The sequence below is a fragment of the Dryobates pubescens genome, chromosome 1, assembly GCF_014839835.1.
Source record: "Dryobates pubescens isolate bDryPub1 chromosome 1, bDryPub1.pri, whole genome shotgun sequence".
In the NCBI taxonomy this organism is placed as follows: Eukaryota; Metazoa; Chordata; class Aves; order Piciformes; family Picidae; genus Dryobates; species Dryobates pubescens.
Genome location: NC_071612.1, coordinates 16258269 through 16276444, shown reverse-complemented (window position 1 = coordinate 16276444; position 18176 = coordinate 16258269). Strand labels below are relative to the sequence as shown.

The window sequence follows — 18176 nt, the reverse complement described above, 5'->3', positions numbered from 1 at the left end:
GACAGTTCTGTATGGAAAAATGGTGTTCCCATTGATACTGAGAAAATCCATCCTTTCCAAAACAGCAAAAAGATGCTTTTCACTTGAGTCAGAGGAGGCAAGTGAGGGTGGGGAAACATCCCCATTTGCTGTGGCTGCTCTGCTGTCAGGAAGTGCTTGTGGGCAGCTGCTCCCTGCATGTGTTTTTTATATCTTTGTTTATTTTCCTGGCAGGAAGCTTTGTCAGGGACATGTGACAGCCCTCCCCCGCCTTTCATGGCTCAAGTCCCGGGACACTGGGCTGGCTGCAGCACAGCAGAGCTGGGTGCAGGCACAGCCCGGTACAAGTAGTGCTGGCCTCCCAGTAGAAATCAAGGCTCAGAGCAGGAGACAAGGAGGTGGTGATGGAAGTCCTTCAGGCAACAGCAAGGGAACCCCAGCTGCTGCACTTAGGGGCTGGGGTCATCACTCTGCTGTTGGCAATTGTGTCCTTGTGGTCCCTGCCTTTCTTTAGGGATTACTGGAGGCAATGGTGGGTGATGAAACCAATCCCATCTGTCTGCCCCAGCTTTCCTGTCCTGGGACATGCTCCGTTCTTGGATCGCAGTGGAAAAGGTAAGGGCAACTCATCCTGTAGCCCAGGTGTAATGTCTCTACACTGTGTAGGGCTTTGCTGGAGGAGCCAGCGCTCCTGAGGTACTTGGGTGGCCAAGCTGTGGCTGGCTGGGGTGGACTTGTTGGGTGTGCTGCTGTCTCTGAAGCTGTGGTCAACCCACAGTGGGGAACTGTGTGAGAGGAGGATGGTTCAGCCTAGAGAAGAGGAGGCTGAGGGGAGACCTCATTGCTTTCTGCAACTGTCCTGGTTTAAGGCCAGACAGATCCTCTGTTGCTCTGAGAGGGACAAAAGAATGACTCACACAAACAGATTGCATAGTGATGGAAAGTTTAAATGGAAAAGCAATTGGTGTTTTATGGAAAACTACAAAGCATAGTGGCAAAGATACTCCAAAGCGTAGAGTCCCTTACAGCATGCCCAAAGGCCCCTGGCACTTCCCTGCTCCCCTCCTCAGGGTCTACCCAAAAACCCCCAGGGCTCTTTCTTCCCCCCCACTGCTAGGCTAGTCTCAGGCTGGCCAGGTCTGAGACTGCCTTCCCCTTCTCCTCCTGGCATTTGGCCTAGACAAGCCTAAGAGGTGTTGAGATACTCCCACACCATTACCCGATAGGGAGCATCTCCCACGGGAGCAGAGAGAAGAAAGATGAAGAGAATGACTTTGCAGACAGATTTATACGGCACAGGATTTATGGGTAGAAATAGGTTGTTTCTTGTGTCCACCTTACTGGGTTGGACACTCAGGACACCAGAGGTGTAACTTATGTGGCAGTAACAGGAGGCACCCAGCCTAAACTTCTACAGCAACTACCTGAAGGGAGGTTAGAGTGAGGAGGAGTGAGCCAGCCTCTTCTCCTTTGTGGCAAGTGACAGGATTAGAGGAGATGGTTTCAAGCTGCACCAGGGGAGATTTAAGCTGGATGTTAGGAAATATTTCTTTACTGAAAAGGCTATCAAACACTGGAATGGTCTGCCCAGGGCAATGGTGGAGTCACTGTCCCTGGAGGTGTTTAAGCACTGTGCAGACCTTGAGCTTGGGACATGGTTTAGTATTGACACTTCAGTGCTCAGTCACGGGTTGGACTAGTCGATCTTTGAGGTCTCTTCCAACCAGATGTATTCTGTGTGATTGTGTGGAGGGGAAAGAAGAGGAACTGCATAAATGTAGGTTATTATCAGTCAAAGATTAGCTGGAGATTCAATCTGGCAGTGGCTTCCAGATGCTAATGCTGGGTTCAGACCCATTTCCAGTTGTTGATGAGGTGCAGCATGAGGCTGTGAAGTGCATTTTTGCAACAGAGAAATGTGCTGGATCTCAGTCAAGAAGTGCTGTTCTGCAGTGTGGAACCCTGTGTTCCCATGGCTGTTAGCTGCAGTCTAAACAAAGCTTTTAGCTTGCAAAGGAAAATACTCTAATAAGTATCTTCCCCTGAGTGGATATGTGCAAGGTACTTCAGCATGCTGAGTTGCTCGGTCATTTTCACAATTAGCAGCCCCTTAGGTTTATGCATTAGATGCCAAAGAAATTATATGAGTCTTTGCAAGTACATCCATCAATGGCACCACCTTCTTTTTGCCAGGTACTTGAGAGGGCATGAATGTGCTACGATTTCCCTTTCCTTTTAGTACTCAGTTTTGCATAGGAGCATATTTATCGAGGAGTCTGTGTGTGCAAGTGGCCTCTGGTCGTGCTGTTGGATCAGCAGACTCTTCTAGGTGTGTTTCTGATGCCTGTGTATGGCAGTCTGCTCGACAGACATGTGTCTCTGGCTGTACTGCCAGGTGTGCTGCCAGAAGAGAGAACGTGACTGAGTCAGGGGAGCGTGGTGAAGCCAAGGACAAGTTCAGCATAGGCTCACACACAGGACAGTGCTGACACATGCTGTGATGTTGTCCCTCTGTTCATTAGGGTACACACTCATATCTTTCCTCTAGATCCCAGTCCATATCTACAGATGTGAGAGGTCTTTCTTTGGTGGACATAAGGGCAAGCAGCTTTCCCTGAAGCTGACTTTGGGGAAGCAGTAGCAGGGTCATAGTCAGAATGTGAATATAAGCCTGAGAGACAAATAATTTTTTTCTTCCTTTTTTTCTACTTCTTAAATCTTTAAAAAGTGCACAAACTATTGCTTCTCTTTCCAGAAAGCAATTTCATGGAGACTCTTATGTTCTATGGGCTTGCTAATCTCCTTTGTTATCAGGAGTCACATTGCTTCCATTCTTTAGTTAATTCCATGGCTACGTGCCCTTGTTCTTGTTTGTTTGTATCTAATAAATAAACAGAGTGGAGTTTGTGACCATTAAAAACCAAGCTGTTAGAAAAAAGGATAAGATTTTATAGCAGAATGAAAAAATGACTTTTCATCTGAGTGATTTTATTGATACTAGACAAATTCTGGCAAATTGTGATGCTTTAGTCATGAAGATGTTAGGAAAAAATATTTTTAAAAATAGCAAAATCATTTTACACATGCAAGCTTTTAGGATGAAGTATCGTTGGAATTCCACCCAAGATAAGAGAATGATGTATTTGATTACCTATTAGGAAATCAGGGTTTTTTTCCCTCTGATTTGAGGACCTTTGAATTTTTGGCTGCAGGAGCCTTGGAGTCAGTAATTTATTGCTAATCTGATTTCTAGAAAGGCAAAGGTGTTATTTTATCTTTAAACACCTACTTCCTCTAGAATTGCAAGACAAATTGTTGCCTGTGATGAAACAGCTGGATCTGTGAGCAAGGGAAAAGCAGTAGGTGGTGTTTAATTTGATGCAGAGAGGCCTTTGAGATCATCTCCCATGCTTTCTGTATAGCTAAACTGGCAAGAAATGGACTGGGTTAAGTGGATAATAATGTGGGTGGAGAGTTGGCTGGACTGCAAGGCCTGCCATGAAGTCTAACTGGCAGATAGACAATAGTGGTATATCTCAAATATTCTGTGGCATAAGTGATCCTATGAGTATTTATGCCAAATCCACAGTGGCCCCATAAGTGATCACTTGCCCTGCAGTAGGGTTTCTGAAAGGGCAAGAATGGAGTTTAATCCTGGAGCAGCCAGCTCTCAAAAGGCTGGAATTGCGATCAGGCTGTGAGAGGATTTAAGCATGTCGAAGTAAGAAGTAGTTTGGTGGCAGACAAAGAATAACAGCATAAAGACTCCAGGGAATTTCTTAAGGAATGCAGTTATCAGAAACTAGACCTTTCAAGTGATAGTGGTCACTGTGCAGTGCTCTGTCATTTTGTGCACAACATTGCTTTTGTGTGCGCCACAATTATAATACTTGTAAATGAGGTCTCAGATGCAAAAAGGCTTGATGTCATACTTGGACAGTAAAGAAGCATCTGAATACAGCATTTTGTCTAGTGTCATATAAGGCAAAATGTAAGCATAGCCTTGATAAAGTTTCATTTGGCTCTAATTGTTAAATGCGCATTGCAATATAGGAGGCACATACTGCAGTGCTTTGAGACTACTTAAATCAAGCTGCCTTATTTACAGCTAGGACAAGTGTCTCAGGAACAGAATGCCTTCACGAGTGCAGCCATAAAGAAATGCTCTTGCTGTACAGCTAATCACTAGGAGCAAAATATGCTGCTTGATCGTGGTAGCAAGCTAATACTACAATAACAACATAATTACAGAGCATATGGTGACAAGAGTTCATTAGACAAGTGCTGCTTTTCAGCAACCTCCTCTTTTCTTTCTTTTTTTTTTTTTTTTTTCCAAATTCTAATCTGCTTTATTCATTCCAGGGTTTTTTAAACAACTACAACATTACAGTGAGGAGTTCAGGAGCTGGCCGTTGCTCAAACTTTGGGTAGGACCATTGCCTTTCATAGTTTTGTATCACCCTGAGAGTGTGGAGGTGAGTGTGCTTTTCTCTTGTCTATTCTACTGTCCAACCTGTTAGTTTCTATTCTCTCAATGTAATTTTTGCAAAAAATGGCTTGGACTTACTTGAGACTGTTCTCTGACCCTGTGCTAAAGAAAGCCTGAAAGTGGAAGAGTATAAAAAGCCTAGTTGTGTAAAAAGTAAGTACTGGAGATGCTAGCTAGCGGCAGCACTAACTTGGTATGTTTTATGCAAAAAAGCATCCCCTTAACTTTACATGTGTGCAAGCTTCTGCTCCCAAGATCAGAACAGAGCTGCAGTTAGCAGGGAAGATGGGACCACTGAAATAAGTATATAACATTATGAATCATAGAATCAATAAGGTTGGAAGAGACCTGAAGACCTCATGACTGCTGAACCATGGCACCAAGTGCCACGTCCAATCCCCTCTTGAACACCTCCCTGGGCAGCACATTCCAATGGCTAACAACTCTCTCTGTGAAGAACTTTCTCCTCACCTTGAGCCTAAACTTCCCCTGGCGCAGCTTGAGACTGTGTCCTCTTTTTCTGGTGCTGGTTGCCTGGGAGAAGAGACCAACCCCCTCCTGGCTACAACCACCTTTCAGGTACTTGTAGACAGCAATAAAGTCTCCCCTGAGCCTCCTCTTCTCCAGGCTAAACAATCCTAGCTCCCTCAGCCTCTCCTTGTAGGGCTTGTGTTCGAGGCCTCTCACCAGCCTTTTTGCAATGCTTGTGCCTGTTTGATTTCTGTATTATGACTTAGGGAGTCTGTCTTGATGCTGGGAAATGTAGCCCATAGTTTTGCTCCTGACAGTGAATGTCCAAAACTAGGAAGACAGAGTTGTTTCTTTGTTGGAATAGTTCAAGAGATTGTATTTCTTATAACTTTGGTTAAGGTTAGAAACCATTGGATTTTCTTTGAGCTGTGCCTGTGACTTCATAACAGTTTTGTCTTCTTTTTTGTGAGAAGGGAAGGTAAGAGGAGTGGGAGTAGTATTTTTTGAGCAGTATTTCACCGTTTCTCAGGATTGGGATATTTACTGGAAGATTTGAGGGTGTGAACTCAATGTTTCTCCTGTGTACCAGCTTGTACTGAAATATTGTGCATTTCACCAAGGCCTGGGGCATTTTTGTGAAGAGACTGAGGTTGTGTGAAGTAATCTCAGCTGAAGGGGCCTCTCTCCATTTAACAAGTGATGTTTTTCTTTCTCCTTTCTTTTTTTCTGACAGATTATTCTGACCAGTTCAAAACATATTGAAAAATCCTACCTGTACAAATTCCTGCATCCATGGCTGGGGACTGGACTTCTGACAAGGTACAGTAAAGTGCCAGTGAATTGCTGTCTTTTTGAAATTTGTAGAGTATCTGATAGGAAGAGGTAGCAGAAATGCTGTGTGTATTGTTCAACAGAGATGTAGAGGATAGCTGTAGATATCTTACTCCTTATGATGGTCTTGGTTGCTCTTTAACAGCTGATGTCTGGCAAAAAAGACTCTGTCATTATCTGTTTCTTGGCAAATTTTGCCGTTGTTTTTTTTTTTTGGGTTTTTTGTCCAGAGACTTGAAATGAATGTGAGGTTTGGGAAATTGTATCCTATGGCAAGTGGTGCTTTTGGGTCTGCACTACACTGGATGTTTTGAAAGTTATAATGTGGTGTAGAATGGTTAGACTGTGGCAGAACTGCAAATACGTGCATTACGTATCTCAGCTGGTAACTCTTCAAACCAGTAGGATGAGTCTGAGATTGATGATACTTTGGGGTAGGATGGGAGAATATCTACACCCTGTTTTTCTTTTCCCTTCTGAAGTGGAGGCTTATAAGAAGTGTGCCTAGGTAAAAGTAGAAGTGAGGAGTGGAGAGAGGAAAAAGCAGTAATAGGTTTGGTGTTCTCTGACTTGGAATGATCAAGGAAATTTTGGTCTAAATGTTGTAGATATTCAAGTTGGAGCCAGGCAACTGTAGAGTGGCTCTGGTGCTTTATGCCTCTTCTGTGTTTGCGTGAGAAGATGAAGGTTCCCCTGTTAGCAATGGGCTTTGTTGCCTCCTTGGAGCCCTGTGCTTTGTGATGACATCTTGGTGTTCTAAAAGTCAGTTGTGATGATGTGGTGTGGTAGGCAAAGGCTTAGGAGAGAGAAAGAGGAATGTCTTTTATCTTGAGTTTTATTCATGATCCCTAAGAAGGCAGTAATGTGGAGAGTTGAGGTCTATGGACATCAAGCATGGTCTGTTAGTCTTCCTTACTGGTTGTTTTGTCTCTAGCAGACTTTTAAAGGTGTTTTGACTTAATTACAATAGAAAAACCTAATGGACAGTGGTCCAGTCTTTGCTGATTAAGGACAGTAATGATAGTAAGCAGATAAGCTGGCCTGAGGAATGCTCCAATAGCAGGTTAACAGGAGAAGTAGTGTGATGGTTCACCCAATAAGCTAGCTGAGTGCCTGTGTAGCTTGTGATTCTCCAAATGCTAACAAGAGCCCCCAGGAAGCTGGTGTTAATCTTCTGTGGGTCCATGCTCTTTCACAGACCTGTAGGAAATGGGTGCCTGTCTTCAGGGAAGGACTTTGGAGCCAGACCTTGAGGCAGTGATTTGTGTAATATCTGTGGACCCTAGATCTCTGCAATCCTCATTTCCTAGTCAGTGGTTTGTCCTGGTTTTGAGCCATGAGATTCTCAGGACCAGAGGACAGAAAAGTTATTTTACACATTTTTGGGGAGTAAAAATAAAAATGCTGCATGCTGATTGGAAGTTTAAATGAGGTTCTATTTATAAATAGAAGGCATTCAGATAGAATAGAATAGAATACATAGAGTACATAGAATAAACCAGGTTGGAAGAGACCTTCAAGATCATCGTGTCCAACCCATCAACCAATCCAACACCACCCAAACATCTAATCCACGGCACCAAGCACCCCATCGAGTCTTCTCCTGAAAACCTCCAGTGATGGCGACTCCACCACCTCCCCAGGCAGCCCATTCCAATGTGCAATCACTCTTTCTGTATAGAACTTTTTCCTAACATCTAGCCTGAACCTCCCCTGGTGCAGCCTGAGACTGTGTCCTCTTGTTCTGGTACTGGCTGCCTGGGAGAAGAGACCAACATCCGTCTGTCTACAACCTCCCTTCAGGTAGTTGTAGAGAGTAATAAGGTCACCCCTGAGTCTCCTCTTCTCCAGGCTAAGCACCCCCAGCTCCCTCAGCCTCTCCTCATAGGGCTTGTGTTCCAAACCCTTCACCAACTTTGTTGCTCTTCTCTGGACTCGTTCCAGCAAGTCAACATCCTTCCTAAACTGAGGGGCCCAGAACTGGACACAGTACTCGAGGTGCGGCCTAACCAGTGCAGTGTACAGGGGCAGAATGACCTCCCTGCTCCTGCTGGCCACACTGTTCCTGATGCAGGCCAGGATGCCATTGGCCCTCTTAGCTGCCTGGGCACACTGCAGGCTCATATTCAGTCTACCGTCAACCAGCACCCCCAGGTCCCTCTCAGCCTGACTGCTCTCCAGCCATTCTGACCCCAGCCTGTAGCTCTGCATGGGGTTGTTGTGGCCGATGTGCAGAACCCGGCACTTGGATGTGTTAAATCTCATGCCGTTGGACTCTGCCCATCTGCCCAGCCTGTCGAGGTCCCTCTGCAGAGCCTCTCTACCCTCCAGCAGATCAACTCCTGCCCCCAGCTTGGTGTCGTCAGCAAATTTACTGATGATGGACTCAATGTCCTCGTCCAGATCATCAATAAAGATGTTAAAGAGCATGGGGCCCAGTACTGATCCCTGGGGCACACCACTGGTGACTGGCTGCCAGCTGGATGTGGCACCATTCACTACCACTCTCTGGGTTTGGCCCTCCAGCCAGTTCCTAACCCATCGCAGTGTGCTCCCATCCAAGCCATGGGCAGACATCTTGGCCAGGAGTTTGCTGTGGGGAACGGTGTCAAAGGCCTTGCTGAGGTCCAGGTAGACTACATCCACAGGCCTCCCCACATCCACCAGGCGGGTCACCTGATCATAGAAGGAGATCAGGTTGGTCAGGCAGGACCTGCCCTTCCTAAACCCATGCTGGCTGGGCCTGATCCCTTGGCCATCCTCTAAGTGTTGTGTGATTGCACTCAGGATGACCTGTTCCATAATCTTGCCTGGCACTGAGGTCAGGCTGACAGGCCTGTAATTCCCTGGCTCATCCAACCCTACAGCAGGTCCATTCATGGAGGTGTTCCAAACTGCAGGTGATGGTGAGGGTTTTATTTTTGACTGGGAGGTTTTAACACTTTCCTTCTCCCTGTTAATTCTGCAGCACTGGAGACAAGTGGCGGTCACGAAGGAAGATGATAACTCCCACATTCCACTTTGCAATCTTAACTGACTTTCTTGAGGTTATGAATGAACAAGGAAATATTTTGTTGGACAAACTTGAGAAGCATGTTGACAAAGAACCATTTGATATCTTTCCAGACATCACTCTTTGTGCCCTTGATATCATCTGTGGTAAGTCCTCCTGAGTTGTTTTGGGGGGACTCTGATGCAGAAGCTGCTAAGTGCAGCTGCGCCATGTTGTGCATTTCCATCTGTTCTCATAGGGTGTTTTGTGTGTATCTGAGCAGGTAAGTTTGTGGGATGAGCAGGGCAGAGGTAGCATTCTGAAGCAAGAGTGTTTTGTGGAACAGGGTTCCTGGGCAGGAAAATGTGAAAGGAGCTCATCACCTGGAAAGGGGTGGATGTTTTTACTTGTTGAAGGGATGGTGTGGTGACAGTCAGATGCGGGAAGCAGTAGTAACCTATTGTGAACAGGGATGCTGCATTTTACTTTGCACTTGGAAACTGTGATGATTTTCTCCTTCTAGAAACAGCGATGGGCAGGAATTTGGGTGCTCAGAAGAATAAGGATTCAGAGTATGTTAGTGCTGTCTACAGGTAAATGGACATTTTCTTGTAGTTGGACTGGAGTTGCTCCTGCTGGTGTCAGGAGTTCATCTGCTTTAAGCCAGGAGGGGGGGCATGGAGGTTACAGATGAAGGTAGAAAGCCAAGAAGGCAGGAAAAACTCCTGCAGATTTTGATGCATTTTCTGGACTGAGTGTATGCAATGGGAGCCTGAGGCTTTGAAGAGGTGTAAGCTGTCATTCAGTTAATCCCCCATTGGTACTGGGTGTAAAAAAAGTGGAATGGAGCTGCAATATTTCATGTCAGCATGACTGGCAGAACTGTGAGTGTGCTGTTTTAGACAATATGTTAAAGCTGAGACTCTCTGCTCTGCAGTTCACTGAAGTATTTCCACCATTCAAATTCTATATAATTATCCAAAGGATTAGGAAAAGCATATTCCTACCACAGTGGTGTGCCATCCTCAATGACATGTAGCTGTATCTCACCTCTAACCTTTGATGGGGGCTTACTGAGACAGATATGTTACAAAAAATGGGTGGAATTAGAAGATTATAATTAGTTCTTTGGCCTTTCCCCCGTGGTGCCATAAGTGAGCTGGCCTTGCATCAGCCTAAATGTAATACTCTGCAGTCTCTTTCTGTAGCCTAAAGTGTGTGTAAGAGCAAGACAGCAATGATAATCAGCCCTTCCAGATGTACTCCAGTGGTGTTTTAGTATATGCCAGGTCTCATAATCTCTGTCTTTCATACACTTCTCATGTGGAGTCTGGCATAACATTATCTGGATAGTTAAATAAGACTGTAACATATTCTGATGACTGTTTGTGGTCATAGAGCCAATGTTTTGGAGTGCAGATAAGAGTAGTGTTTTTTCAGGTTGTATTTATCTTTCCAGTATGGTCATAACTTTACTGATGTGGAGTGGAACTGAACTGTTTCAAGGCTATTCCTACTAAATAACACTTTGCTGTTCTTCTCAGGGATCAGTACTTAAAGATATAAATAACCATGGTGATGCTGGGGTAGGTTACAGAAATTCTGAGAAGGTTTAAAATCAGGGAGCAAATATGAATAGCCTTCCTTTCAGATTAATGAGTTTAAACCCACACAGTATGCTACCTTTCATTTCATCCAGGGAGATACAACTTTTTTTGTTCTTAAAGTTTGTTGTAAGTGTATTTTTTTTTGTCAAGAAATGTTACATGATGTAATCATTATGCCTCTAGGATGAGCGATCTAATCCATGTGCGGCAGAAGACACCTTGGCTTTGGCCTGATTTTCTCTATGTGATGTTCAAGGAAGGAAAGGACCATGAGAGGAGCCTGAAGATCCTGCACAATTTTACAGATAGAGTATAGATTTTAAAAAAAAACCCCACTTTTTTTTAATTGTACCTTCCAGTTAATGGAGCAAAGTCCTGCACATTGAGAGCTTCCAAATGGGAATGAGGTTCACCTCTCTTGATATGTATCTATTAAGAGGCCAAAAATATATCTTTGTGATGTTGAGGAATGCCCTGAAAAGGAGAAAACGGCTGACCTTCCTGTCAGGAGCTCCGTCATATTTAAGTAAGGCAGTATACTACTCCAAGCAGTAACAGGGCTTTCAGGTCCTTGGCAACCGAAACAAGAAACAGAAGTTCACTGAACTCTTGTTCTGCCTCAGATACTCCGCATCTGAATCATCCACAACAACTCACTGCCAAGTTTGTAGCAGTAAACTTTGAGCTCTCTGCTTGATAATATTACTTGGCCCAGCCCTCAGAAATTGAAGCCTTTATTAATTTTTCCCTGTTTGGAGCAGGACTGCTGAGATGTGCAAACACGTGCACATCCCCACTGGCAGTGAGACACTATGACACAGAAACCATTAATCATATGTCACAATGACTTGCCATAAAATGTAGTGTGCCCTCACCCTGTTAGACTGTACAAGTAACACCCCTTTCCATCACCAAACAGCTTGTATGCTGTTCTTGCCAATCATTGCTGTCCCAAATCTACTGTTAGGAAGTATGGAACAGGTGTATTTCATTGTATCAATGCCCACAACAAAGGAAAGAGTCTGTGAACTTGACATATAATGAGCCACATTGCTTCTGCACTGTTTTTAAGGAGGTCATGTTTTGCTTCCTTTTACTGAGTCTTGCAGCTGTCAGGCATGAGAGAGGCTCTTTAAGAAACCTGAGGTACCACTTCCCCTCTTCTCATGTGTTTTTTATATGTATATATTCGGTGAAGGAAGCTGTGTGTATGCATAACTGTATTTTTTTTTTTCCTATTCAGTGCTCCCTCTGAACACAACTACTCCACAGCCTTTCTTTTTAGTTATTTTGTTGTTGAGAACGATACCAGTTTAATGAAGCGTTGTGGTGGCAGCAGAAAGTCTCTGCCTGCCACTGGGGCTGTGTTTTGATCGAAAAAGGGAAATTCTGAAGAAAATTTGGGAGCCTTTAGTGTAGAGGTTCCAACCATGCTATGTGTAGTGCTGATGCATGGTTGTGGGGAATCCTGGCTTCTCTTTAATCTCCTGGGTTCACCGGACACTGGAGCTGTGATCCTTTCAATAGTTGCTGGATGGGATGGAGAATATCTTCTTGGTGATCAGTCTGTTCATATTGTGGTGATATTTTTTGATTTACTGTCACTATTGCTGGCATTCACAACTGGCTTGTTCCAGGTATTTTGGATGTATTTAAACTTCTTGATGATTGACAAGTTGTTTTTTATAATATGGCTGGTTTTTCAATCACACAAAGGCTATTCAAAGTTCATTCTATTGCTTGGGACAGGATGAGTTGGCCATGTTTTACCTCCTAACACAAAGTCAGTTAAAGTCCATGAGCTAATGCTGATGGCTATGCTGGCCAGTGCACAGACACTTCTTAGGGATGAGTGGTGGTGTTTTATTAAGCTGGGACAAACCTGTGTGGTGACAGTGTTAGACTGTGTGCGTGTGTGGTGTGCATTGTGTCTAATAACATTGTTCTAATCTCAGGTCATTGATGAAAAAGCCGCAGAACTTGAAAACACCAAGGAAACAAAACATAATCTTGATGGCAACTCTGAAGAAAGTGGCACCAGAAAGAGAAGAGCTTTTCTGGACATGCTACTGAGCACAACAGATGATGAAGGGAACAAAATGTCTCACAGGGATATTCGTGAGGAAGTGGACACTTTCATGTTTGAGGTACTCAAGGAACCTGTTGGTTTATTCAGTGTGGATTTTTTGGGTGGTTGTTGTGTGGAGGGGTGTGGTTTTGGTTTGTTTTGTGTAATTTTTGGGGGGGGTTGTGTTTTTGTTCTTCTTCCCCTTACACACACACACACCCCCCCGCTTAGAACTTAAGATTAATTATTTGCAGCTACTGACTCTTCTTTCTCTTAGTTCAGAAGCCTGCTTTTAGTGTAAAGTTATTTTAGCCCTGGAGGCCTAAGAGGAAATTCCTGTAGCATAGAAATATTTGATTTAGAATTGCATGCCCTAGCAAAATATGGGGCAATAAGCATATATTAGACCTTCTCTATGTGAGCAGGTTTTACTCATGAAAGCAGTTGAGTAATAAAAGATTAGTGGCTGATGCGGGCCATGGGCTCTCAGCTCTGTAGCGAACTTCATTAATCCTGGTTCTGTCAGCATTGGTGCATTGGTACTGTCTTCACATGTCTGGTCCCATGTCCATTGAAGGATCTAAATATACTTTAAATAAGTTCTCCATGGTACTCCATTAGGTGGACCTGAATTCTGTCTCAGAAGAGCTTAATTCAGAATCGTGTTACTGCTGCTGTAGCCTGGAGAAACTCTCTTCCCATGTCACCATTCTTGTAACACCTTCATAGCTGAATTTTGAAGATGTGCAACATCTTGAACTTCACACCAAATGTGCCTACTTAAATATCAAAATCCTTTACTGATCAACTGTTTCCTTGCCCTTTCTTCCATGATGCTAAGAGCTGTATTACCTCATTTCCTTCTCATGGGAAACCAAGAAATCCCTCATAGCCACTCTACTGTGTCTCATTAGACCCTTTTTTGGATAGTTTTATACCATTTTTCTTTGATACTTTTCTTAAAGGTTACACATTGTACCTCTCCTGTGGTAGTCATTTACCCCCAGGTGTTATGTTGTTGTCTGGCCAATAACCAAGAAGATAAATATACATCTCTTTCATTGTGTAGATACAGCTTCTGGATAAAGATACAGCAGAGGATATAGGTGTTTGCTCAAGTTATTTCAATGCTCTTTTCCTTATGGGCACTTTTAAGGCCCCTGACAGAATCTTAGGTCATCTTATATCCTGATAATAGGCCAGTTGGGTGGAGTTCTTCATTCTTGATTAGCTTTTCTTGGGTTCACGGGACTAATGAGTCTTCTGCCTGCACACCTAAGTATTTACAAAACCTGTGTACAGGAATAGTGTTGAAGTGATTATTTTTGTAAATCTGGACCTCTAGGGTCATGATACAACAGCAGCTGCTATGAACTGGGCCTTGTACTTGCTTGCACGTAATCCTGAAGTACAGAAAAAAGTTCACAAAGAACTGGACGAAGTGTTTGGTAAGTTTCCATTCCACCTTCACTGGGGTTGGGTGGTGGTTGCATTTGTGAGTGGGGATGTGGCACCTTACAAGCTGAGGTGTAGAAGAGGAGGTAGGAACATGCCTTGTGTCCCTTTCAGAGCTTTCAATAGTTAGAAGTGATTGGCATGGGTGCTAGAAGGTCTGTATGAGAGGACACTCCAGCCAACCTTGTGGGGCAGGCAAGGCACGCATGTTCAATGTATGTGTAGCACCTTCTACGTGGTCCTGGTGAGTGGTGAGAGTTCCCTGAAGGACCTGTGGTGAGTTTGTTTAAGTAAAAATGGGGTGTTTTGGTCTTGTTCATCCCTCTGTTTTTTGACAGGCAACACCGAACGTCCTGTTACAATGGACGATTTGAGAAATCTTCGATACCTTGAGTGTGTTGTGAAAGAAGTCCTTCGACTCTACCCCTCAGTTCCAATGATTGGCCGGACCTTGAGAGAGGATTGCTCTATTAGTAAGTAGTGTGTTGTGTTTGCCATTTCCTATTTTGCTGGCATGTCCTCAGTGAAGGTGTTTCCCCAAATGAAAAACAATATGGTTTCTTTTTTGTTGTTTTTGTCTATAGGAAGTCACTTTTTGCTCTTCTGACCCTTCTTCTCTCTTCCTTTCCTCTTTAGGAGGGTATGACATACCAAGAGGTGCAAATGTTATTGTCTTAACTTACGCCCTGCACAGAAACCCTGAGATCTTCCCTGACCCAGAGGAGTTCAGGCCTGAGCGATTCTTGCCTGAAAACTCTAAGGGAAGGCACCCATATGCTTATGTGCCCTTCTCAGCTGGTCCCAGGAACTGCATTGGTAGGTAGCTGAAGAGAAACCTTTGTAATGTGACAGTGCAGCTTTTGGTGTGGCAACTGGGGCAACTGAGTGTGTGAACAATTTATGTCTTGATCTGCCTGCTGCTAGTTGTTGTGTGCCTCCTTCTCCCTTCCCTGTCCTTCCCAAATTCTGGGTGCTGTCTGACCTGCAGGCCTGATGCTTGAGCTGCCACATTCTGTTTCTTCCCAAGAATTTCCTTTCTTCCCTGGGGCCAACGTCTACCTATCATGCTACTGTGTCCTCCTCACTGCCTATGCATCCTGGCAGTATGTTAATGGGCTCCTGTGTTAGGACAGGACTATTTACAAATATCTGATCCTCAGCATAGGCAAGACAGAGCAAGGGAATGCAGATGTCCTGCACTTGCTCTGGAAACATTCCATCTGTATACCTCAGGATCTCAGCTGTGTGTCTTAAACAAGCAGTCTGCAACTGATGTATTCTTTCCCTCTTTCTGATACGTTGGTCTGGTGTTTTCATTGTCATCCCAGAACTTGTTAGCTTTTCTGGTGCCACTGAGGCACTTGGTATTTGTCTGTGCTCAAAGCAGAAGCATGGTTAATTATATTGTAGAACATGAAAGTTTTCAGATGTGGAACATTCAGCAGCTCTCATGACATTTACAAGGATGGGAAATACAACTTCTTCTGGGGTTTTGGTTATTTTCTTTTTTTGGGGGGTGGGGCTGTTCTTTTGTTTGTTTTTAATTTCTCATTGGGAATGGGTGTCCTTTTCTTAAGAACAGCAGACTAGGTCTTCCCATGTTCCAAAGAGGAGTCTAACTGTCTGGCTAGTTCCTGGGTGTATAGGAACATGTACAAGAGATGTGACTCATCAGTATCATTGCAGAAATACATCACTGTGCATACATGTGTTATGGTTTAATCCCAGCCAGCAACTAAGCACCATGTACCCACTTGCTTACTCCTTCTCCTAACAGTGGGATGAGGAAGAGAATTAAAAAAAAGAAAGAAAGAAGTAAAACTCATGGGTTAAGAACAGTTTAATAATTAAAATAAAATTATTGAATAATATCAATAATTATGAAATAGTATAATAATAGTGATGAAAAAGAGAAATAAAATCCAAGGAGAGCACAAGTGATGCACAGCGCAGTTGCTCACCACCTGCTCTCTGATGCCTGAGTAGTGATCCAGCCCTCTCACTCAACTCCCTCCAGTTTATATACTGAACATGATGTTTTATGGCATGGAATATCCCATGGTTAGTTTGGGTCAGCTGTCCTGGCTGTGCTCCCTCCCAGCTTCTTGTGCACCTGCTTGCTGGCAGAGCATGGGAAACAGAAAAATCCATAGCTTAGGAATGGAACTACTTAAGCAACAACTGAAGCATCAGTGTGTTATCGACATTATTCTCACACTGAATCCAGAACACAGCATTGTACCACCTATTTGGAAGAAAATGAATGCTGCCCCAGCCAAAATGAGGATGATGTGTACAGGTATGTTTCTGTGCATGTTACACAGAAGGGAGCACAGAAGAGGTCCTGTTCCCTTTTTCAGTTTTGTTTGAGTGAACTGCTTGGATTGTTGCACTTTTTCTTGCTCTGCTCTGTCATCCATTCCACCCTGTCTAGTCCACATGGCAAGCTTGTGTTTTTATTAGTTTCGTGTAAAGTGTTGCAAGTTCCCTCTTTGCTGTTTGAATTGTGTGCTGTGGGAAGGAGACTGTGCTGTTGATTGTCCCAGGAAGGATGATGTTTTCATGCAGAGAAAAAATGGTTTCAGTAGTACCTGTATGACCTTAGTTTTGGACTAAAGCCAGTTCTGTCCTTGAGGCAGTCCTTGCAGAATATGTTCCAAGGGTTATAGCTGCGAGCATGCAAACGCAGCGCGTGTTGATGCGACCCGCCGATAACATCCTCATTTTTGCTGCCTTGTGATTCACAGGTCAGCGCTTTGCACAAATGGAGGAGAAAACTCTTCTAGCCCTCATCCTGAGGCGCTTTTGGGTGGAGTCAAGTCAAAAGCCAGAAGATCTTGGCGTAGCTGGAGAATTGATCCTTCGCCCAAATAACGGCATCTGGGTTAAGCTGAAGAGGAGGCCAGTTGTTGAAACAGAATGAAAGGAAATGCAAATTTGATTTTTCCAAAGCCTTTTAATTTGTTCAGGTTGAGATATGTTTTTAAATCAGATATTTTTTATAGCAGTCCAATAATTAGTTGAAGTTCAAGTCCTTGCTGATTGTGTCATTAAAAGATGTTGCAATAGTCCTAAATTACTCTCTTTTCTAGTTCATATGGACTTTGTGTTAAACTTTGAAGCCTTCAAACGTCAAATACTAGTGCCTTACGTACTCAGACAAGACTATGCTATTGCAACAGTAAACAAAAATCCTTTCAATTATGGTAGTAATAACAGTAATGTATCTCATGGAGTGACCTGCTTGTATTCCACATTTGCAAGGTAATTGATAGTCGGAAATCTTCGTAACACTGGTACAAGTGATCAGTTCTTTCACTTAGCACATTTTTTTTTCCTGTTCTGGTGATAGCTGTAAAATGGGCCCAGCCTTGAGACCTATCAATGCAGAGATGACTCATGGGGAGTTGTGTAGATAGCTTAACCCTGAGTTGTCCATAAACCATAGACCAAATAGGGCAGTGCTACATATTCAGAGAACTGAAACCTGAGCTGAGCCTCTGAGTCCCTCAAAAAATAATATATCCTGAGTCTCAACTCCAGCCACCACTTCCTTGCTCAAGGAGAATAAAGAGAAGCTAAGGGGATTTCAGTGTCAGTTTCAGCCAACTACCCTGTGTACACAGACAATCATAAGATCAGCAGAAGAGAAGTAAAAAGAAGAGCACACAAGTGAACCCCATCTGTAGTTTAAAGAAAAGGATAATGAGAAACTCCATTATACTGCCAAAGAGAAACCTCTCCAGATGGTATCACCCACTCATGCGTAGTCTTGACTGCAGTTGCATAAATCAGGGGACAGAAGCCCTCAGACTTGGGTTAGGAATGGGGATTTGCTTCTCCACTGGTACACCTTGCCTGTATGGAGACCTTTTGCCCTTGGTCAGGACACCAGGCAAGGTCACTTTGCTGGGATTGAGAGCCCTTACCTGGATGTATGCAAATATATTAACATACTGTAAATTCATAACCTTGGGTGATTAACTGGAACACCTATAACCTTTAGTGTGCGTTTTAAGTTGCTACACTATATTCTTGATTTTAAATTGTAATAATGCATTTTTCAAATGTATCCATGAAAACCTGTAACAGTGCTGTATCAGAGCTGTGTACCAAGTTCACATAAATTGTTTGCTTGGGCCTTGCAGTTAAACCTTCAAGCAAAGCTGAAATAAATTGTTTGCTTGAACCTTGCAGTCTAGTTTCTTTTTGTTGCATTGACCTTTATAGATTCTTCTCTTTTGTCTGTTTCCTTGTGCCTTAGTGGTTTAATACCTGGAATAT

At 43.6% G+C, this 18176-nt stretch overlaps 1 protein-coding gene across 1 annotated transcript; it reads left to right on the top strand.

Annotated features, from left to right (window-relative positions):
• Window positions 1-256: 256 nt before the first annotated feature.
• LOC104301789 (cytochrome P450 4V2) lies at window positions 257-17663 on the top strand. Its single transcript, XM_009902218.2, has 11 exons — window positions 257-594; window positions 4342-4454; window positions 5673-5758; window positions 8739-8929; window positions 9286-9355; window positions 10553-10679; window positions 12325-12516; window positions 13783-13885; window positions 14231-14365; window positions 14529-14708; window positions 16640-17663. The coding sequence occupies exons 1-11, from the start codon at window positions 384-386 to the stop codon at window positions 16813-16815; spliced, it is 1584 nt and encodes a 527-aa protein (XP_009900520.2). The 5' UTR covers window positions 257-383; the 3' UTR covers window positions 16816-17663.
• Window positions 17664-18176: the final 513 nt, after the last annotated feature.